Source organism: Triturus cristatus, chromosome 8 (assembly GCF_964204655.1).
Source record: "Triturus cristatus chromosome 8, aTriCri1.1, whole genome shotgun sequence".
Lineage (NCBI taxonomy): Eukaryota > Metazoa > Chordata > Amphibia > Caudata > Salamandridae > Triturus > Triturus cristatus.
Genome location: NC_140591.1, coordinates 90,141,545 through 90,164,995, shown reverse-complemented (window position 1 = coordinate 90,164,995; position 23,451 = coordinate 90,141,545). Strand labels below are relative to the sequence as shown.

The 23,451-nt window shown below is 44.0% G+C and overlaps 1 protein-coding gene across 5 annotated transcripts in view; it reads left to right on the top strand.

The window, feature by feature from the left end:
- Positions 1–23,451, top strand: part of ATP6V1A (ATPase H+ transporting V1 subunit A) — a 281,914-nt gene that overhangs the window by 242,078 nt on the left and 16,385 nt on the right. For all 5 annotated transcript variants that reach the window (XM_085621083.1, XM_085621087.1, XM_085621084.1 and 2 more), the window contains 2 exons: positions 15,875–15,969; positions 22,305–22,476. In XM_085621083.1, the coding sequence (XP_085477209.1) occupies positions 15,875–15,969; positions 22,305–22,476 (267 nt within the window). The remainder of the gene's footprint in view (positions 1–15,874; positions 15,970–22,304; positions 22,477–23,451) is intronic.

The following is a 23,451-nucleotide window of genomic DNA, read 5'->3' as shown; positions in this document are numbered from 1 at the left end:
AATATAATTCTGGTCAGGTACTAAAAAGTGCACAAAATACGATGAAAGTAATACTATAAACAGTATTAAAGACAAGAACAAATGAGAATATCAAGGGGGTTTCAACACCTCTTGATTCAGGATTTTGCGTACAGAGGAAAGTTTAGCATGACGTTCTATAAAACTTGTAACTTGGGACCATAAAAACAAACGTTTGGGAGCTAAAGAGATTGGGAATACATAAACAGTATCTAACCTGTGATTATAACAAACGGCATACCACCAAGCCTGAAAGGACAGGTCAGATAAATGTTTCCAGTGCTTGGTAATCTGTTGAAATGCTACTCCCAAAAGTAAGTCCAAAACCTGCATAGGCAAAGAACAGCTCGACCAGTCCTCAGAAAGGGAGCCCAAAAAAATATTGACAAATGAAAAGGGAACTATCTGATGAAAAATTTGGATAATTTGTTTCCAGACATTCTTCCAGAAGTCTTCAACAAAAGGATAGAAAAAAAGTAAGTGTTTTAAATCCGCATTAGTGGATGAACATGACCAACAGGTATCCGGGAGTTCAGCATTGATCTTATGTAAAAGAGAAGGGGAAAGGAGTAATCTATTATATATGAAAAAGAGTGTCTGCGTAGTATTAGCTGCTCTGGAAGTTTTCTTTATTTTAAACCAAATGTGGTTCCAAACTTGAACGGGCCAGTCAACCTGAAGGTCTCTTTCCCAATCCAATTCCACTTTGGTTTTCTCTAGTGAGAATCGGCTTGCGTAGATAGTTATAAATTGCTGAGGCTTTGGGTTTAGAACTCAAAGTATGAGCGTCCGTGGAAGAAGGCATCGGTTGACTTGAGGATAGGACAGTTTTCTGAACTGCTATACTTAAAGCATACTGTAGCAAAATATATTTATTAGAAAAAGAAGGGAAATTAAATGTCAGTTTAGCTAGGGAAAAAGGTATAAGTTTATCATTATGAAATAGTTGATGAACCCAAATGAGGCCTTTTTGTCTCCATGACTTCCAATAGATGGGTTTGTCTTTGATCATTATGCGATGATTGTGCCAAACGGAGGATTTAAGAAATGAGTTGATATCAGGGGAATTATCTAATAAAAATGGGTCCATAACTTGTGTGTAAGCTTGACAATAGCTGTAGATGATCTTTGAGGCTTCTGGGTGAAAGAGGTATTCTGAAAAGGAGAAAGGAGCAATAAATGACTGTTCAAGTGATACCCAGAGAGGGGAATCCGAAGAGGAGGTGGTAAGCCAATGAGATGACTGACGAAGGTTAATAGCTTTATGCTAGTCAGGAAAGTTAACCCCACCTTCTGCTTTAGGGCGGCTGAGCTTTGCTAGTGACATTCAAGCTTTTTTCTTACTCCAAAGAAAGGAAGACAACAAAGAATTGATCTTTTTGAAGTACTTTTGGTGTATGTTAACTGGAATGTTAGAGACAGTAAATAAGACAATTGGGGATAACATCATCTTGATGGTATCTAGCCTCCCCCACCAAGATAGGTACAAGGGATGCCATCTATCAATAAAAGAGGAAATGTTTGAATAGCATTTGTCCAAATTAATGGAAACTGATGAGTGAATAGAGGAAGAAAAATATATTCCTAAGTATTTTATATGGTTAGTGTTCCAAATGAAGTTGGTAGTTATAAAGTCCTCTTTAAAGGTGAACTTTGTTAGGGGCAAGATTTCACATTTATCATTGTTTAATTTATAACCAGATACGGAAGAATAGGATTGAGCTTCAAATAGAAAAGCCGGTATAGAAGAAGTGGGATCAGACATGAACAATAATGTCGTCAGCGTAAGCTGGCAATTTAACGTGTGAATCACCATAGTTGAAACCCTGAAAATCAGTGTTATGACGAAGTTTACACAAAAATGGTTCTAAAGCTAAATTGAACAAAAAGGGGGATGAAGGACAACCCTGACGAACACCCCTGCCCAAGTTGAAATACGAAGAAGTGAGGCCAATAACAAATATAGCAGCTTTAGGATTTGAGTATAAGAGAGCTATCAAAGAATTAATTTTAGAACCAAAGCCAAACCATTTTAGAGATGAAAAATTGAAGGGCCAGTAGACTCTGTTGAATTCTTTTTCTGCATCTAATGCTATAGCCGCTAAAGAGTTAGATGAGTGAGAGGATTTCGAGAGGATATCGAAGAACAAGCGAGTATTATCAGTAAGAAAACAACCTTTCACAAAGCCTGATTGTTCTTTACCTAAAAGATCCAGAAGAAGGGATTCTAAGCGCAGGGGCAGCGATTTTGAGAACATTTTGTAATGGATGTTAACCAATGAGATTGGTCTATAATTTTTGCAAAAACAAGGGTCTTTATTATCTTTAGGGATAAGACAAATGAGAGCTTCTAAAATGGAACCTAAAGCAGTACCAGTTTGTAAGGAAAAGGTCAAGCATTTGTGCAATTTATGAAGTAGAAGTTGGGAAAAATGAGAAAAAAAACTCGACAGTGAATCCATCAGGACCTGGGGCTTTGTCCTTGCGCAAAGCATTGTGTAGCTCCTTAGTTGAAACATCCGATTCATTGAAAGTCTAAATTACGACCCAGGGCATTAGTGAAAGAGGAGAGGTAGTCTGTGATGGATTTATCCGTAGGACAAGTCTCGGGCGTATATAGAGAATTGTAAAACATATGAAATTCTTGTAAAATTTTTGAATCTTTAAATTTGGGTGTCTGCTGAGCATCTAGTATTGAGTCGATATTGAATTTGTTTTTTGTACTTTAAGGTAATTTGCCAATCGTTTGCCTGATTTGTAGCAGTAAATATTGTTAAAATGACCACATGCCTCAACAACAGTATTTGCTTAGTAGCACATCCACCTCATTTGAAGCAATCTGTACTTCAGCCAATGAGGTAGAAGGCCCCCCCCCCCCCCCCCCCCCCCTAGAGGCCATATTAGTTCAGATTTCTACTGAACCTCATGTATGAGGGAATCCCTAAGAAGAGCATTTCTCTGGCCTGTGTTTGACCTTCGATCGGTTACTTTTCCAGCTTTGTCTTCATCTTCTCTTCGCTTCAGCCAGCCCTGTCCTCTCATTATACTGTGAGTTGTTATGAAGGGATTTCTGGGATTTTCATCTCAGAACCAGTCCAGGGGGCTTGCAACAGTCACCAACGGCCACTATGGCTCACAAGGAGAAATTATCTCTCTTTAAGAAGTCCTGTTTCGACTATGGACAAAGGAATATTTACACTATTCATAAGTACATTTATAGCCTTTATCCAGTCATAAATAGTCTTGCTGCAACATGTATAAGACCTTCCCTTCAAAGACACTTAAGGACAGGAAAAATCAATCTTTGCTTGCTGGAAAGGAACACTATTCCCTGTTCTAAAGGGGCTACCCGCTCCTCTTGGTAAGATTCCAAGAAAAGTGCCCCACCAAGCATTTCCTTGTAGTTGGTGCATTAAGGTAAGCATATGGAACTCTCTGATGGATATTTCTACCTGCAGATTCATCACCTGTAGAACAATCCAAGGTGTCCGACTTGAGACGGTAAACTTCAAAGTTCTCTTGGCCCTGGTAGGAGGCGTTGGTCTCGGTCAGTGACAAAAGTGACGTCAGACAGCATCAATGAGGTCCTAAGGCGCCCTCCTTGGTGTAAAGATGCCAGTTCACTGTTTTTCCTGTGTCTGCAGCCACCTCCCCCATTCAACAGAAAGTCTTCCCAAGAAAGGGCAATGAGCAACCTATGCAAAAAATTGCGCGAGAATCCAGTGTCTCTGGCATCCAGTTGGACCAGCCACCCAAGTCCACAAAAACCAAAGCTTTACTGCTGGCATAAAAAGCACTGTCATCAACAAGCAAGAAGGCACCGTCAACAACCGCATCATTGAAGACCAGACTCTTGCTGATGACAGCACAATTGATGATACCTTCAATGTCGATAAATTATGATATCAACATTGTATCCTCTGTTAACAGCGGTGCTTACCTCAATGACGATCCCATCAACATTAGGAATTCCTTTCCAACCATTAGCATCCTCCCTGTAAATGTTTCTACTCACCCACCGTGCACATACTTAATTCAGGACTACAGGCCTATAACAGGAACAGGCACGGACACAGGCTACTGTCCTGCACAGTCTGAAGTACCCTAAGGCCCCAAATTTGAGGAAGAATGTCAACAGGAGTATGACAGTCCACCTCAGATCTTTGCCGGCTGTCCGAGTTGGTTCAACAATTCTTACCCACAGTGTCCACTAAGGGGCGAAATTATAATACAGGTTTCTGTGGCATTGACTGTGTTGCAACAAATGATGGACATATTCCAGAGGTTACTTCCACAGCAGCCTCAACCACTAGCAGGACCAGTGCCACTTCTTCCTTCCCCGATGCGAACACCTCCATTTCCTCTACAAACTGAGAGACCTCTCCCCACTCCCTGATTGCTCCCACAATGCCAGGTCCAGTTTCATGCCCTGTCCCAACCACAGCTAGTGACAAGGGAACACAGAACATTTTTGACTTTGAGCATATAGCTCGGATATGGAAAAGGAAGGCAAACTTTATTGGGCAAGTTGATGATGATAATGATGAGGATGGACATGACAAGTGGGAGGACTGCATTCTTCTTACGTATGGCAGCAAATCGCCTACAGAACCTGACTTGCCTCCAGATGATATCACCCACTTTCACATCATGTGAAATTATTTGTTTCTCCATGGTTGTTCTTCCAGGGAGCTACAAAGTTTTTCTTTGTGACTCCAAGGAACAACCTCAGAAGAACCCAAGATCCGTGCTCATCCTGCATTACGTCTGCTTCGAGGGTCTCAAACTAATGCGTCAACGAGCTACAGTTCAGGCAGTCATACCCACTTTGGAAAATAAGTCCAGGGCTTTAGAATCTGGACTAACATGCTTGACTAGCAATTCAAAGTCTAATCCCTTAATTTTAGTGGCAGCCCTGCATAGATGAAAAAGCCCGACCAACCCAGCTTCTACACCTCTTCAGGAAGAAGCCAGTACCAAGGTTACAGCAGAGTGCCATCCAAGAAGAGCGGATCATCCTCTCTACTCTTGGAGCATTCAGATCAGAGCTTTACTTTGGCCAGCTGCCCCTCCCCAACTATCCTGGTGCTTCCTGTTGGGTGATGAATCTCTACTTTTGATCCTACTTGGGAAAGAATAGCTACAAATAGAGCATTCCTGTCACAGGCTGGAGTTTGTACAAAAATCACCCGCCCTTCTGCCCAGAAAGGAACTTCGTTTGCACTTGCAGGAGCTACAATACAAGATTCCTTAGCTAAGATCCAGAAGAATCCAAGGAATCAAGCATTCTACTCCAGATTCTTTATGGTCGAGAAAAACCAGGCCAGTGGAGGCCAGCATTGGACCTACGAACATTGGTCAAATTTGCTGAAAAAAGCAGTCCATCTGAATGGATCATCCTCAAGAAGCCCTTCTGAGACTGTAAGACAGGGAGTGCCTTCCTTCCCTGGATTTTCAAGATACGTATTTTAACATCACAACAAATCCAAATCACAGGCTGTACCTTATAAGTTTCAATGGCGAGGTAGAATTAGCAATTCAGGGAGCTTCCTTTTGAACTGAAGTCTGTATCCCAGAACTTCACAAAGTGCCTGATGCCAGTAGCTGCTTTCTCTCAAAAACAAGGTCACCATGTATATCCATAATGGGCTCCGCCAAAAGAAGAGGGTCCGCCAGAAAAAGCTGCATCCATTAGCCTGTTCTAAAAAAAATAGGAGCGGTCTTGGTCGCACTAGAGCTGTTGGGAAAATCTCATAGTGTGAAAGATTCAAATTTCACACCCAAGAAAGTTCTTGTGAAGACCGGATACTTTTGGCACCTTTTGCTTTGTTGGGAACATTTTTACACTCTGGTTTAGTCTTGTTTTTGGAGCTCTCAATCCTTCAGTGGGGAAAGGCTGTGGTTGTATCGGATAATGAGTTCCACGAGGCCAGGTACCTTCTTGCTGAGGGACCACTGAATCAGATTATCTGCTGCGGAGAAGCTCAAAGTTTGAGAGAGGTTTTCTCAGCTCAGCGAGTTTGCACTTAGGGTGGTTAGGCTGGAGTGTTTTGTCCATGTTCTCCAGAGATCTTAAAGTCCAAAATGTTTCTGTCGCAGCTTTTCTGGGGTGATAGCAGACATCTAGTTAGACAGTCAGTGATCCCAAGACCTTAGGAACTGCACTTGGGAATTAAGACTCACTGCAGCAGAGGCCACCAGCAGGGTCTAGGTAAGGTCCAGTTGGCACTGGTCAGCTGGGCATTTCAGGGAAAAGTCCTCTTATAGCTCATGCTCATTGTGGCTGTGTAATTGCACAGGAGGTGAGCCATCAGACCCTTAGAGTCCACTTCTTTTTCCTGGGCATGATGGGGGAGCACTTCCAGCCCATCAGGCATTCTCTCAGGTCACAGACAACAGATCCAATCCTCTACTGTTGTTCTGCAGATCTAGAGATTGTTCAGAAGAAGGCGCCTGAGGGGGGACTCTTATGCCTGGCACCAGCCAGTGGGTGGGGGTGACTCCTGGCTCCTCCCTAACTAATTGTAAAAGTTCCAAGGGTTAACCCTACCCATTTTTGCATAGGTTCCTGTTTGCCCTACTGGAGCCTGTGAAACTGATTTTCTAAAATGTACTTTTCCTTCCTTAATATTTAATACCAATCTGATATCATCACGAAGTTGGACTTTTAACAAATATTTAAAAGAGTGGTTTAATCATGTTCTAGCTGGCCCCAGTTGGTTCCCGGTGTTTCTTCATGGGCCAGCCAGAAGAACCTCCTTTGTTAACAGCTTTTGGGGCCATGTCTTTGTAGGGACATGGTGACATTAATTTCTTTATGTCCCACTTCTAAATATCATGCACCATTGAATAAGAAGCACGCAAATGATAGTAATAATAAAGCCAACCAATGATAGGCCACCAGTGGACTGTAAGCCACTGTACGTTCTTGGTAAGCCCACAATTGATGTTTTGCTACCAGACAACTTGCGCTGTCTGGTAGGTGCGACCTAAAAACCAGCATGAGTTACAAAAAGAAATTGATTACTTCAATGTAACTCCAGTTCTTCAAAGTTGGAATTTTCATATATTCACATTCTAAGATCATTTATTTTTGTCAGGCTGAGATTCCCCAGTAACTTCCAACAGCAGTAAACAATATTAAAAAGATTGTAGACCTTAGCAAAAGGGTTTGTTTATTGGCACATTCACGTCATTTGAAACAACCACATCAGCCAATGAGGTAAAAGTGGTGAGCACTCCTACTCCCACAGGACCACCTGATTTCGTAGAACAAGTGTCAAGAGTGCGTAGCATAGCAGTGAGCATCTGACTAGGGAGTGTAGTGCAGGACTACATGAAAGATACCAACGCTGTACAACTGAAGTTACAAGTAAGTAACTCATTTCTTCTCCGCCGTTGGATCTTTGATATACTCACATGCTTGAATCATAATAGCAAGCAATACATGACACCTGACTAGAGAGAGGAAGCCGAGTCACCTTCATGAAACAGGTTGCACTGAACTCTCTGTCCTAGTGCTCAGTCTGCTGCAGCATTCACGTTCAGGCAGTAATGCCTGGTGAAAGTAGAATTGCTTTTCCACATGGTTCCAAGGCAAATGTCCTGTAATGACACTCCACCATAGAGTGCAGCTATTACTGCAAGGCTTCTGGTCAGGGGCGTCCTCACTCTTTGCCTTGTTGTGACAGAACGTGATACAGGCAGACAACATGCAATACCATAGTTGGAAATGGGTGGCCTCTTCCTGGATGTCCGAATGAGACAAATAATTGATTTGAAGAAGATAATTCCTTGGTTTTGCCTGTATAGAACCTGCACCTGTGGATATTCAGCAAATGCAAGGATCTGTCTGCAGAAGTGGGTGGATTGAGGAAGAAAGATCGCTGGATTACAGGTTCATTCAAGCAAGAGTTTGTAGGAGCTTTTAGCATGAACCTAGGATTGGTCCATTAAATCACATTGCCTTTGATGAAGTTAAGGTACAGCTCCTTTATGGTGAACACCTGTAATTCTCAGGCTCTCCTTGCTAAGGTGAAAGCAAACAGAATTGCTGTTCTCCACAAAATCAATTTCAGGTATGCTCTATGAATGGATTTAAAAGGAGAAGCATGTGTTGGCTTAACAGTGTTTAGATCCCATGGAACTGGAGGGCACCCAAGAAAGCCCCAGAACAGTCCTTTAAGAATGTTTTTTATAAAATTCTCTAAGATTAAAGATGCGGAAGAGGTGTGGCGCAACGGCCAGGGTGCCTGACTCCGGACCATGGGGGTCACTGTTCGATCGCCGGCGTCCGGTTAGCCCAGCACCATGTGACTCTGGGTAATAGCCTGCTTAATCTTCCCGACGGCCCCCAGCGCCGGGACACGTCTCCAGAGGTAGTTGTGCGCTTTACAAATGCTGGTATTTAGGTGTTTATTTATTTATTTATGTATGAATGTGGAAAGAGTTTTCTGTCCTCCGAAATCTGATAATTGTGGCCAAGTAACCAGGTAAATGTTGACCATTGAATACTTGAGACCACTCTTGGCCTGCTCTATCAGGTACAGCAGCACCAGAGGGGCCTTGATGGAGGCCCTCATCTTTGCACTATGTGCGGAATCCTTTCCATGTAGCATTGTACGTTTTTGTGGTGGATGAAAACGCCTAAGATGGCTCTGCAGTCTGATGGAATATTCAGATAGCTGCACTTCAAGTGATCAGGAACCATGCAGTCTGTCTCAACAACTTGAGATCAGATTGGAGAATCTCTCTGTTCTGGCTGGAAAGCCATCTTGGTTGGTTCTTCAACTGGATCGTCTGCTATGCGGACAGCCTCAGTAGGTTGCTGTACAAAACTGAGGAGGCCATTCTGGGGCAATTTGAATCAAAGCACATAGAGCTTTTACTTTCCTTGGTACTCTAGGAATGGAGGAAAACAATAAGCAAAGACGTTCAACCATGTCATCAAAAGGCCAAAGGTGTTAGACACACTGGTGAACTTTTCAGCAAAGCACAAAAGCCCACCTTCTTCGAATGTGCTGTGCCACTCCGCCTTCCTAATTTAGTTTGTGGTGTTTAACTTGCACAGTTGCGCTACACAAGTTTCCACATTCTTTTTTAACGTGGAGTAAGGCTCCAATGTTGTAGTATCCTATTTCAACAGTTTGGTCAATTTTCCATTAGGAATGAGTGAGTAACTTGCCTTCTCCAGTATTTGGGGTGTCTTTCATAGATTCACATGCTTGAATATTCCCCGTCGTCGAAGTGGGAGTCCCACGGTATATATAAAAAGCAATAAGTATTATGTATATATACATATACACATACATAACCACATAAGAGTATATACATACCCAAATAAACTTATATATATATAGTTCAAATAACATATCAAGTTAAAATACCATAGGATAGTATTGAGACATAGGAAAGCATTGAGAAAAAGATTCACTTTGCTAACATATCACTGTCATTTAATAGTCCAAACTCCAGCCAATCAGGCGCTAGCACCCTCTAGAACCTTCTCCTCAGAGGCTCAGGCCCTCAGATTTTCTACCGCACGTCGTGTGAAGGGAGTCTCCCTGAGCTCTGCTCAGTTCTTCATCTGGTTTGAGGTTTTTTATCTCTCATCATGTCTGCAAGTAAGAAATCTCTTTTCCGTCCTTGTTCATCTTGCGGAAAGTCAAGACTTTTCTCTGAGGATCCCCATGAGAAATGTATTTATTGTCTGTATCCTGATCATAAGGTGGCTAATTGTAAGATCTGCAGAACTTTCTCTCACAAAACTTTGAAAGATAGAGAAGGTCGCCTTTTAATATGGCTTCAAAAACTGAAGGACACAGACAACCCACTTTCTGAGGTGGAAAGTGTAGCCTCTGTCAAAACAGGAGTCTCCTCAAAGCGTGGAAGTGTCCAGGACTTGCCATCTCCTTTTCTGAAAAAGAAGAGACTTCACCTTGAGGAAGTGTCTACAGGCAAAGTCTCTGTTACCACGTCTGCGCCCCCGAGACGTAGCTCTCAGGCGTCTTTGACTCCGTCAGCACATGTTTCCAGTCAGAAACTTTCAAAACCGTCGACGGGCCCGTCGACGGCCCCTCCGTCGACGAGATCGGCTACTTCATCAGCCTCGTCGACGACGGTGACGACGGTATCGAGCAGATATCCTTCGTCGACGACACTGACTTCGTCGACGTCTTCTCCGTCGACGGTAGTATGTGTGTCTCTTAGAACTGTCTCGTCGACGATACCACTCACTTCTTCGTCGACGACTGGGAAGCTGGCGCTTCCGTCGACGTCTACAACTCCGTCGACGATGGATAAAAAGAAGAAGAGGAAATCTTCCTCGTCGACGACAGCCCCGTCGACGACAGCCACACCGTCGACGACAGCCACACCGTCGACGACAGCCGCACCGTCGACGGCAGCCACCCCGTCGACGGCAGTCCCGTCGACGGCAGCCTCCTCGTCGACGACAGCTCCGTCGACGATTGCTTCGTCGACGGTCGCCTCGACGACGACAGGGTCAAATTTTGCGACAATGCCATTGGTGCCAATGTCAACGCCAGCACCGGGGTCTGTGGACAGCTCCTTAATGCTACGTCGTAAGGCCATGCTAGACCCAGTTATGTTACCACCTGGACCACGGCCACCTCGTCAACTATTTCCCTCAGGGGATGAGGACGATTCGGATGAGGGCGATCAGTCTCTTTTTCAGGATGCTCATTGTCCTTCTGAGCTCCATATAAAGTGCCAAGAGTCTGAGGAGGATGAATACTATGAACAGGAAGAAGAGCAAAATCCCTCTGCTCCGGTTCCTATGGTGCAGCTTCCTGTGCAGCTTATTTCCAACCTCCAATATATGTTGGAAGATTATAATCGTCGTTTTCCAGCATCCCCTCAAAATTCTCCACGTGAAGCGCCATCTGAGGTTCCACCTCATCCTATATTGCCAACGATACCCACGCCCTCCATACCTGCACTGCCTTCCAATGTAGAGGAGGATAATATGGACAATCTTGATACGGAAGAGGGTGAGCTCCCAGAGGACGACTCTATGGCGGACTGGGATGACTACCAAATCAATTCGCCCGCATCACCGCCAAGGTCACCAGTCAACTCGCCACCTGTCGACATAACAGGGTTCCATCAGCTGATGGAGAGAGCAGCGCAACGCTTTCACCTTCCCATGGTGGTTAGGGAAGAGGACTGTTTCTTGTACGACTTCAAGTCCCAGCCTCAGAAACAAGTACGAGCTGTGCCAATCATAGACTTCATATGGAATGAAGGCATAAAATTAATGAAGACACCTAATTCTATTCCGGCGGTGCTCCCACGCCTGGAGAAAAAATATAAAGCTCCGGATTCTTCCCCAGCCTGCTTGGTGTCTCAACCTAAGCCGGACTCAGTGATCACACAAGCGGCACAGCGCCGCTCCAAGAATCCTTTATCTCCAATGTCGGCGCCTCCGGACCGCGACGGCCGTCGCCTGGATGCCATAGGCAAGAAGTTTTCCACCATGGCGTCAACAACGGTCCGGGCTGCGAATTCCTTGGCAATCCTCGGCCGTTATGATAGACAGATGTGGTCGGACATGGCTGCATTGATCAAGCTTATACCGGAGGATTCTAGAGCGGAAGCTCAGAAGATCCTGCAAGACGGTGAGAGGGCGTCATCCGAGATCATTGACTGCTCTGTTGACATCGCATCCACCGGTTTCCGCCAATTGGCGGGAGCAGCCGTCCTAAGGAGACAGGGCTGGCTTCGATCAACCTCTTTTCGGCAAGAGGTCCAGGCTAAGATTTTGGACATGCCATATGACGGGGAGTCATTATTCGGCCAGCATGTGGAAGATGCCTTGCAAACCATTAAAAAGGACACGTATACGGCTCGTTCCCTCGGCACTCTACAGTTTAAGAAGCAGCCCTTTCGAGGTGCGCGCGGCCGCGGCACCTCCTCATCATCATCCTTTCGTGGCTCCTCGTCCCAATACCGCTCGTACAATCAAGGGCAACAACGGTACTTTTCACAACCGCAGCAGTCCTACAGACAGCAAACTAGCAAGTCATATAGAGGAAAGTCGAATTACAGAGGAAATTCAACCAAGAAGCAGTGACTCTGTACGGACAAAACTTCCTTTTCCCAGTTGTCCTCTAGTTCTTGTTGGAGGAAAAATCTCCCAGTTCTTTTCAACCTGGTCCTCAATCACTTCGGACCGCTGGGTTCAGGATATTATTTCAAGGGGCCACGCCCTAGAGTTTGTGAAGGTTCCTCCACGCACACCTCCATCCGGGCCACCACCCGCCCATCTCAGAGAACTTTTCAAACAAATCCAAATAATGTTAAACAAGGGTGCCATCGAAGTGGTTCCGAAATATCAAAGAGGGTTGGGATTCTATTCCCGTTTTTTCCTCATACTAAAGAAATCAGGGGAATGGCGTCCCATCCTCGATCTCAGATTGCTCAACAAATTTCTCAAGACTCAGTCCTTTCGGATGCTCACATTGAAGGACATCCTCCAATTCTTTTCTCAGGAGGATTACATGACAACGATCGATCTGCAGGACGCATATTTCCATGTGCCCATTCTACCACGTCACAGGAAATACCTACGGTTTCGAGTGGGCCACAGGGATTACCAATTCAAAGTCCTACCCTTCGGACTCTGCTCAGCCCCGCGGGTCTTTACAAAATTCCTGGCCCCGGTGGTGGCTCACTTACGACAAGAGGGTATTCAGATATACCCCTACCTGGACGATTGCCTCATCAAAGCTCAATCCTCCCACCAGGCGGCCCTCGATACCCAGCGCTGTCTCGATCTATTCCAGTCCCTGGGGTTGTCGATCAATGTACAAAAATCTCAACGCACGCCGACTACGTGCAAGACCTTTCTCGGCGCTTGTATCAATACGAGCACAGCCATGGCCTTTGCTTCAGCAGAGCGTCAAGAACGGATTCAACAGCTTGCGAGCTCCATCGCAGCAAAGCAGTCAGTTTCAGTCCGCATATTAAAATCCTTTCTGGGAATGGCGTCCTCATGCATCGCTTTGATCCCTCTCTGCAGACTAAAGAGTCGCATCATCCAAGAGGAGTTAGACAAGCAGTGGCGCCAGGTTTCCGGTTCCTTCAACGATCAGATCGTGGTGTCACCCCGCATGGCTCAAGCGCTGCATTGGTGGACTCGTCCTGCCAACATCGCAGCAGGAACATCTTTTCTGTCGACAACCCCAGAACTCGTCCTTACCACGGACGCATCCATGGAGGGTTGGGGCGCACATTTTCAAGATCTATCCGTCAAGGGCCAATGGTCAGCGGCTCAGCGTTGCTGGCACATCAACAGACTGGAACTGATGGCCATTTTCTTGGAGTTGAAATCCTTCCGCCTGCAATTCCAAGGGAAGTCAGTCCTCATTCAGACGGACAACACCACGTGCATGCACTACCTGAACAAACAGGGCGGGACAAGATCTCCACTGCTCTCCCGTCTGGCGCAGAGGATTTGGAGTTGGGCCATACTCCATCAGATGACGTTACAAGCAATTCATCTGCCCGGCATTTCCAATACTCTGGCGGATGCACTCAGTCGGTCAGCATCATCAACCCACGAGTGGGAGTTACATCAACCGACGCTGGAATTTGTCTTCAACCTTTGGGGTCACCCGACAATCGACCTCTTCGCAACCCCGCAGAATGCAAAATGCCAGTCCTACGCAAGCTGGTTTCCCCACCAAGGGTCGTGCGGAAATGCCCTTTCGATCAATTGGTACGGGATATTTGCGTACGCTTTTCCGCCGATTCCTTTGATTCCGCGAGTGCTGCGGAAGATGAGACAACAACCGTGCCATGTACTTCTAATAGCTCCACGGTGGCCTCGGCAAGCATGGTTTTCGGAGTTGCTTCTCCTATCCCAACGCGAGCCCATCCTTCTCCACCTGAAGCCGGATCTGCTGACAATGAACGATGGTCGGATATGCCATCCGAATCCCAGCTCTCTCAGCTTGTCGGCTTGGAACCTGAGCACCTTGAATTTGCTCATTTGAACATTCCTCCAGCCTGCAGGGAGGTGTTAGCTAAGGCAAGAGCTCCATCCACAGTGAAAACGTATAAGCTCAAATGGAAGCGATTTTGTCATTGGTGTGCTTCCGCCCACATTCATCCTGTGCACGCTCCCCCAGAACACATTCTGCCATTCTTCCTACAACTAGCGCAGTCTGGATTATCGCACTCTACCTTAAAGGTCTTTCTAGCGGCAATATCTCGCTTCCGACAAGACGGCTCGTCCTCTCTCTATTCATCCAGAGTCATACAACAATTTTTCAAGGGTCTCTTCCGCATGTTCCCGCCCATTCGGCGTCCTCCACCCACGTGGCGCCTGAACATCGTGCTGGCTCAACTCATGAAGGCGCCCTTCGAACCTATCCACTCAGCGGATGTCAAATTTTTAACTTGGAAGGTGGCCCTCCTCCTTGCTCTGACCTCTTCCCGCAGAGTCAGTGACATTCACGCCTTTACAATAAAGCCTCCGTTCCTTCAATTCAGATCGGACTGTGTCATCCTCCGCACTAATCCGGTTTTTATACCTAAAGTACCATCCGATTTCCATCTTAACGAACCGGTGCTTTTAAAGACTTTTTTCCCGCATCCACAAACCCCGGCGGAGCAAAGCTTACACTCTCTGGACTTGAAGAGATGTCTTAAATTCTACATTAGCAGAACTCAATCCTTTCGCAAATCTGACCAGTTGTTTGAGGCCTACGGGCGTGCTTGCAAAGGACAATCGGTCACCAAACCTACGATTGCCCGTTGGGTTTCATCAGCAATCTCTTTTTGCCATCAAAAGGCTGGTAAGCCTCTGTCTTCGGGAGTGAGAGCCCATTCAACGAGGGCTATGTCATCTTCCACTGCCCTGTTCGCTGGTGTGCCCATCCATCAGATATGCCGGGCAGCTACGTGGTCCAGCAGGCACACGTTTACGAAGCACTACTGTCTGGAATCCATTAACGAAGCAGACACGGCTGTGGGACAGGCAGTTCTACGAAGTCTATTTAAATAAGGTGAGCCTCTGCTACTTCCCTCCTCCTGGGGTATTATTAATTGCGTTCTAAATACATTGTCATTGTATTACATGCAATATCAATACGGCTTGGTCAGCCGAATACTGTTTACTGCTTACTATTCTATTCAAGCATGTGAATCTATGAAAGACACCCCAAATACTGGAGAAGAACAAATGTTACTTACCTGTAAACTGTGGTTCTCCAGTATTGGTGTCTTTCATAGATTCACATGCGACCCACCCTCCTCCCCTCAGAGGCTCTCTTCTCCTCTTTCGGCTCTATGGTCACTCTCGTGCTCGAAAATCTGAGGGCCTGAGCCTCTGAGGAGAAGGTTCTAGAGGGTGCTAGCGCCTGATTGGCTGGAGTTTGGACTATAAAATGACAGTGATATGTTAGCAAAGTGAATCTTTTTCTCAATGCTTTCCTATGTCTCAATACTATCCTATGGTATTTTAACTTGATATGTTATTTGAACTATATATATATGTTTATTTGGGTATGTGTATACTCTTATGTGGTTATGTATGTGTATATGTATATATACATAATACTTATTGCTTTTTATATATACCGTGGGACTCCCACTTCGACGACGGGGAATATTCAAGCATGTGAATCTATGAAAGACACCAATACTGGAGAACCACAGTTTACAGGTAAGTAACATTTGTTCTTTTGTGCTATTTATCATCATTTAAAACTATAAAATTGTTGCCAAGTGAGTAAAAGTAGAATTGGTCCCGTAAATAACATAATTGTGATAACATGCATACTTTAAATTTCAGTCATTATGAAATCTCACTATTCTATTTCTGTTCCAGGCATCATTGGCAGAAACAGACAAAATCACGCTAGAGGTAGCTAAGTTATTAAAAGATGATTTCCTCCAGCAGAATGGGTACACACCATACGACAGGTATGCCCAGCATGCATTGCATCTTTCATTTCCCTTTTATTGTCCAGTGTTAAAATGAGTGCAGTGCTTGTTGAGTAATTGGATGTTTTAGTAGATCTCACAAGATATCTCGTAGAATTCTTGCCAAGTTAACTTTTTGATTTACCAACTAATCACAGTCTAATTTCAGTGTTATCTCTGGAGTTTGTACATTGCATATTACGTTTTTTATAAGGTAAAATGTGGACAATTGCTGCCACCGCCCTGATCCGCAGACTAGCCTCATGCACCAGCAGCTAGAGCATTGCCTAGGGTATTGTTTTTACAGAATCCACAAGCCCCAAATCCCCCAACATTAACATTGATGTCAGTGTCCAGCTTTCTTGTCCCATTTAACACCCACAATTTAGGAAACCTCTCAGTGTTGTTGTATGTAACGGAAGGGGGAATCTAAATGAGTAATCTTGGTCACTTTAGGGGGGGGGCATTGTTTACCTAACATCATCACCTAGTTTGCTTCCTTTTTCAAAAACTGTTCACTGCACTGAGTGGAGTTTGCTCCTTCTGCCCAACAGTTCCTATGCATTTTCCTCTTGCTCATAAAGTATGCAGCAGAGGGTGATACCTGAGCAACACCTCAGAGTCCATGAGGACAACTCCATCCACTTACATCTCTTTATCAGCAGGTGGAAGCCAAATACTCCAGATCCATTATTTTAGATAGCACTATATCATGTATTTGTCATAGACTCTATTTACGCTCATGATATCTTGTACTGTGCATTGAGGCGGTAATCCCATAGCTGTGGGTTCTCTCTTTAACATTACTATGCACATGGCAGCCTTCTTTTCTCTTGGAAACCTGTCAGTCAGCTTCGTAGTCCAAATGTGTGAATTTTATTACTAGACCAACCTGCATGCATAGGACTACTGGTTGGATTAAACACTCTTTTTAAATGTGTTTACTACAGGAGTCTGCAAAGCAGGAAGCATTTCGAATTTTAAGGTGTTATAAACATCAATTTATCAAACTCAAAGAAAGCTTAACAAAAAAAGCTTCTTCAGTTGGACTTGTACCGCTAGCCCCCGTGGCAAGAAACCCAACCACATATTGCTTAGACAATGCGTTGTTGTATAGTGGATATAACAGACAATTTTGTAATGACTTGCATCAAGACATTACTAATAAGATATGGGTGTAGTGTTTTGTACGTGGTGCAGTTAACCACCAATTAGAGCATTATCTGTTTTGAGAACGTGTCATAATTCTTTAAAACATGACCGTTTAACCAATCATTTACAAAGGCAAGTAATATGTCAAAAATTATTGGGCTAGGAGAAAGATGTTAGCGCTGCTTAAAGGCTGCCACATAGTGGAGGCACAAGACTTTTAATTTCATTGACAATTTTGGAAAGGAACTAGTTCAGCTAACTGAATATCTTTGTCTCTGTTGGTGTAACAAGGAACAGTTCAGTGAACTCGGTGGCCCCAGTCGTTTAGGACTAAGTGAAATACATTATCCCTACATTCTGGCTGGCTCTTCTTACCAGTTTGTTTTTGCAGCCATTTGTTTGGATTGGAGCATGCTTTTGTCAAGCCCAATCACTCCTACTTGGGGCACCAGACTTGTTTTTCCTCTAAAATTATTTTCTGATGAAAATACCACTGCTCTAATGTTATGGTTTCAAGCCAATGTATATTGTGTCGTTTGCAACAGCTGATCTACTTCACATGCATGCAGGCCAAGTAAAGATGACCCTGTCCAACAGGGGACTATGAATTTCGTAACCAGAGTAGTAGCCTAAAAATGAGAAAAAGGACTAAGGTACTGTGGCAAGCACACGTTCATCCTCAACCAAGAGGCATTGGCCTGTAAGTCTTGTGAGAAGCAGCACCAAACCTACAGTATGTAGTTTCGTTCTCCTCTAACCCGCATCTTGTTCTGCAGGGACAGGACGTTTCACAAACAAAAAAATATTCAAATCCTCTAGGTACTCTACTCACATCGTATATTCACACTATACCAAACACCTGATCTAACACAATGACATACCACTGCCGATTTTTGATTTGTTGGCTTATTAAGACCAATTATATTGTCTCAGATGCTCTCCCTCATGTCATATATATGTGTTGTATTTTTATTTGTGTGAATAATACATATGGCATTTTAGATGTGAGAATATTTTATTGTGCTTGTATGAAAAAATTAAAGCCATATATACTTTTCTAAATTTACAGTGCTATGTGGTTGTGTTAAATCAGGTGTTTGGTATTTATGCATTGTGTGAATATTGATGTGAGTAGCGTAACTAGGGGCACCTTTCTCAAGATAGTTGCTCGTTACATGTGAGAGATGTATAGGTACCTTACTTGAGTTCCACCACTTGTATTCCACAGGCATTATGCTTTAACCCCTTGAGTGTTGAGGATGTAATTCAGGTGCCCCCTATCTATGACAAAACCTGTTTTTGCAAGGGAGGCATCTGTGTTTTTGGTTCCAAGGTCAGCGGCCATCTAGGGAAACCTACCAAACCCAGACATTTCTGAAAAGTAGACATCCAGCGGAGTCCAGGGGGGTGCGGCTTGCATGAATCCCCCAACTTTTTTTTGTACCCAGAATCTCATGCAAACCTCCATTTTAGCACTCAAAAAAATCACGTTTTCCTCACATTTCTGTGTGGGGAAAGTTGTGGAATCACCGGACCCACACAATTTCTTACCACCCAACTTTTCCACAGGTCGCCCAATAAAAATGCTACCTCACTTGTGTGGGTGGGCCAAAGACCCGCGATAGGGAAGGGCCCAAAACGTATTGTGGAAGCATCAAAATTATCGATTCACGAAACAACCTGGTTTTTCATCGGGGTCATCTGCGTTTTTGGTCCCGGGCTCAGCGGCCATTCAGGGAAACCTACCAAACCCAAACATTTATGAAAACTAGACACCCGTAGGAGTCCAGGGGGGTATTGTTTGCAGGGATCCTCTAACATTTTCTTACCTAGAAATCACCGGCAAACCTCAAATTTAGCTAAAGAAATGACATTTTCCTCACATTTCTATCTGTGTGGGAAAGTTGTGGGATCAATAGGGTGGCACCAATTTTATACCACCCAGCGTTCCTTCAGTTCTCCCGATAAAAGTGGTACCTCACTTGTGTGGGTGTGCCAAGTACCAGCGGGCAGAGAAGGACCCAAAACAGATTTGTGGAGACATCAGAATTATCTATCAGAGAACAACTGGTTTTGAAAGGGTGGGGGGCCTGCATTTTTGGTCCCGGGCTAGGCGGCCATCTAGGGAAACCTACCAAACCCAGACATTTCTGACACTAGACACCATGGGGGAGTTTAGGGATGTGTGGCCTGCGTGGATCCCCCGTTTTCTTATCCAGAAACTCCTGAACAACTCAAATTTAGCTAAAAACAAAATCACATTTTCCTCACATTTCTGTCTGGGGTTACCACACCAGCACAAATTTCATACTGCCCAGCGTTACCCTCGGTCTCCCGAGTAAAATGATACCTCTCTTTTATGGGTGGGCCAGAGCCTGCGACTGGGAAAGGCCAAAACCATAGAGATTGAGGGGATAGCACAGCGAGCTCTAAGTGAGATATTTTTTATATATATGTTTTTAGGCAATTCTGCCTTGGACACCCAAAGAAGTGAGGAAAATGTCATTTTGTTTAGGCTAAATTTGAGGTTTGCAGGGTATTCTGGGTAAGACAACATTGGGGGATACACCCAAGCTACACCTCCCTGGGCTCCCCCAGGTGGCTAGTTTTCAGAAATGTCTTGGTTTGGTAGGTATCCCTAGATGGCCGTCGAGCCCAGGGCCAAAAAAGCCAGTGACTCCCTTGCAAAACCAGGTTGTTTAGTGAAGAATAATTTTGATGTGTCCACAATAAGTTTTGGGTCATTTTCTGTTGCGGCCATGAGGCCTACCCACACAAGTGAGGTACCATTTTTATCAGCAGACTTGGGGGAATACTGGGTGGGTGGAAGTTTGTGGCTTCCCACAGATTCCAGAACTTTCCAAAGGAAATGTGAGGAAAATGCGTTCTTGTTTTGGCAAAGTTTGAGCTTTGCAAGGGATTCTGGGTAACAGAACCTGGTGAGAGCCACACAAGTCACCCCATCCTGGATTCCCCTGGATGTCTAGTTTTAAAGAATTTACAGGATTGCCAGTTTTCCCTAGGTGCCGGCTGAGCTAAGGCCCAAAATCCACAGCTAGGCACATTGCAAAAAAAGGGTCAGTTTTCACTGGAAAAATGTCATGTGTCCACGTTGTGTTTTGGGCCGTTTCCTGTCGTGGGCACTAAGCCAAACACACAAGTGAAGTATCATTTTTCAGTAGACTTAGGGAAGCACAGAATAGTAGAACAAGTGCTATTAGCGTTTGTCTTCCAATACATTTCTGCCTTCTAAATGTATGACTGTGTAAAAAAGAAGTCATTTTGAACAATACCCTTGCATTCACATGCTAGTATGGGTACCTACAAATTTAGAGATGCACAAATAACCACTTCTTTTAAACTCCATATCTTGTTCCCATTTCAAATATATATAGGTTTCCTTGATACCTATTTTTCACTCTTTATATTTTCCCTAATGAATACCTTTATACCCAGTGCACAACGAAAAACCTTTGCAAGGTGCAACTCAGTTATGCTCTGGGTACCTTGGTTCTTGGTGAACCTACACGACTCGTATTTCTCCGCAACCAGAAGGGTACCGCTGCCTTAACAGTATATAGCTTTAAAAAATCTACCATAGTTTGAAGAAGTTACAAGTAAAAATGTAGGCACAAATGGCTGTTTTTTTAACTAAATTGCAATATTCTTTATTTCAACTATTACTTTGTATAGGAAAACCTTGAAGGATCTACACAAATGATCCCTTGCTGAATTCAGAATTTTGTCTACTTTTCAGAAATGTATAGCTATCTGGGATCCATTATTGGTTTCCCATCTATTACATCCACTAACTGGAAGGAGGTTGAAAGCACAAAAAATAGGCTCTGTCCCAGTAAAATGCCATAACAGTGTAAAAAAAAAATTGGGTTTTCTGACAAAAGTCTGCCTGTTCCTGAAAGCTGGGAAGATGGTGATTTTAGCACCACAATCCCTTTGTTGATACCGTTTGCAGGGGAAAAAAACAGATGCTTGCTTCTGCAGCACTTTTTCCCATTGTTTCCCAATAACCCAAAAGTTTGCTGCATTTTGCCTAATTTCTCAATCCCCTCCAGGGGAATCCCTAAACCCTGGGTACCTTTAGAATCCTCAGCATGTTAGAAGAAAAGGACGCCAATTTGGCATGGATATCTTATGTGGACAAAACGTTATGGGGGCCTAAGCACGAACTACCCCAAATAACCAAAAAGGGCGGGGGGTGGGGGGGGGGGGCGGGGTAGGGAGGCCTGGCAGCGAAGGGGTTATGGCTTCTTTCCAAAACAATGCTCATTTGGTTAGTCTTTTTTGTATAACCTAGGCCACATCTGCCCAATGCTGCTTTCCCATTCCAGTCCCTTTGCTTTGGAATTTACTTACAGGTTGTGAACAGGAACGATGATGTAGGAGTAGAACGAAGTTATCTGTGTGGTAACTTCTTGTCTCTAGGCTCTTCTCCGTTATCAACAACCTCCTGCCAACACCTGAGCCACATCAAAATGCGGATCGGCTACTTAGTTAAAAAGAGTACTGCTAAGAGTGCACACCTAAATTAAGAGTGTTAAGATTTATGAGTTGATCTTCATTTGTAGCCCGACCACCATGCAAGTAAACTAGGAAGATGCTCTAAAATTTCTTTCCTGGAAACAGTTACACTTAAATGGCGCTCAGAGAGCAGAGATGATGTCCGCAGGCATGGTTCCAAACTTTCAACGCTCTAATGAAATAGCTCGATAACAAGTTCCAGTCACCGTAAGCATAACTCTTCCCTAAGCATCTTCTTAAGTCTGTAAGTGGAAGAGGTACCACATCTGGTACCTGTAGAAAACTTTTATAGTGGCCAAGAAGAGTCAGGGTTGCATAGCTACTACACATTAGCAAATCCTGCTTGCATTTCTCTATTAAGGTACATGTTGCAGCTCTCACAGCATACAGAAAGAGACCCTTTCAAGTCTCTCCTTTCACTGATTAAGGATTTCTCAGTTGGCATCAAATGCCTTAGAGAGAGGAGAGAGAAGTTGGGGGGAAAATATGGCATGCCTGGCTGCATATCTGGAGTGCATTTCTTGTGTTATAAACAAACTACCCATGTTTATTGAGGAGGGTGAATAAGGTTTAGAGGTAGTAGCTGCTCAGTTGTTTATAGTGGATTTCTAAAATGTACCTTTATAATGTTGCTTCTTTTGTAGGTTTTGTCCATTCTACAAGACAGTAGGCATGCTGTCTAACATGATTGCCTTCTATGACATGGCCCGTCGTGCTGTTGAGACAACCGCGCAGAGCGACAATAAAATCACATGGGCCATCATCCGAGAACATATGAACGATATTCTATACAAACTTGCCTCTATGAAGTTCAAGGTATGTTCTTGTGGAAGTACTGAGTTGAAAGACAAATGTGTGAAACCTGCTTAGATTCGATCCAGAAGGAGATTGCAGGTCAAGAATCCTGAATGCATCTATCACAGGGGAGACTTCTACATAATGATACGTTTTTGCAGGTTCAGCAGTAATCCATGTGTCCCAGTTTTAGACATTCAAACCCCCTCTGGAAAGTGCAGGTCAAGACAACTTTCCAACTTGAGTTAGGGGGTCAGGTGGACTGTAGTCTTTGTACCTCCTACAACATATTTATGGATGGTGATTCTAGGGCAACGATCAGTCCTCTGAGACTGTAACACTATTTTATTAGTGCGTTCCAGAGCCTCTTTGCCCCATTGATGACCACACCCAGGAAATCCAAATCTAAATCTTTAAAGAGGCCCTAATCTAATACAGACTATCTGAATATGTTACTAACAAAAATAAACATAAAAGTTAAACAGACGATTAAATATATTTTTTTAAATTGCGACATTTTAGCTGGTGTTCATGAAATCAAATCATTGAACAATGATACCAGCTTATGGTAAAACTCCTCCCTTTCCAGGCCCTGACTAAATCAATCTTCCCACCAAAGTGTCCATAAGGGTTTCCCAGATGGCCATTAAAACGCATACCTCTACTGGATCACAGAGTTTTTTTGTTCAGCTACTGTGCTTTGAGACGGTCAGTGTGTCTCTGTTATGGCGTTTCAAACTGAAAAGCACAGATAAGGCAAGCTCCCTGAGCCCATGGCGTTCAAGTAGGATAGTTGTAGTGGTCTGTTCCCCCTCTACCAAGGAAAGCTGAAGATGTCTCCGAAGATGCTTTTGCATCACAATTAAATACCATTGTCTGGTTATTACGAAAAGGGCAGTCCTTGTGATTGATGGTGTAAAATTAAAGAATTTACACCTGAATTCTGTTGCACATTCACTAAAATCTTACAGATGTATTTAACACTAATACATATAC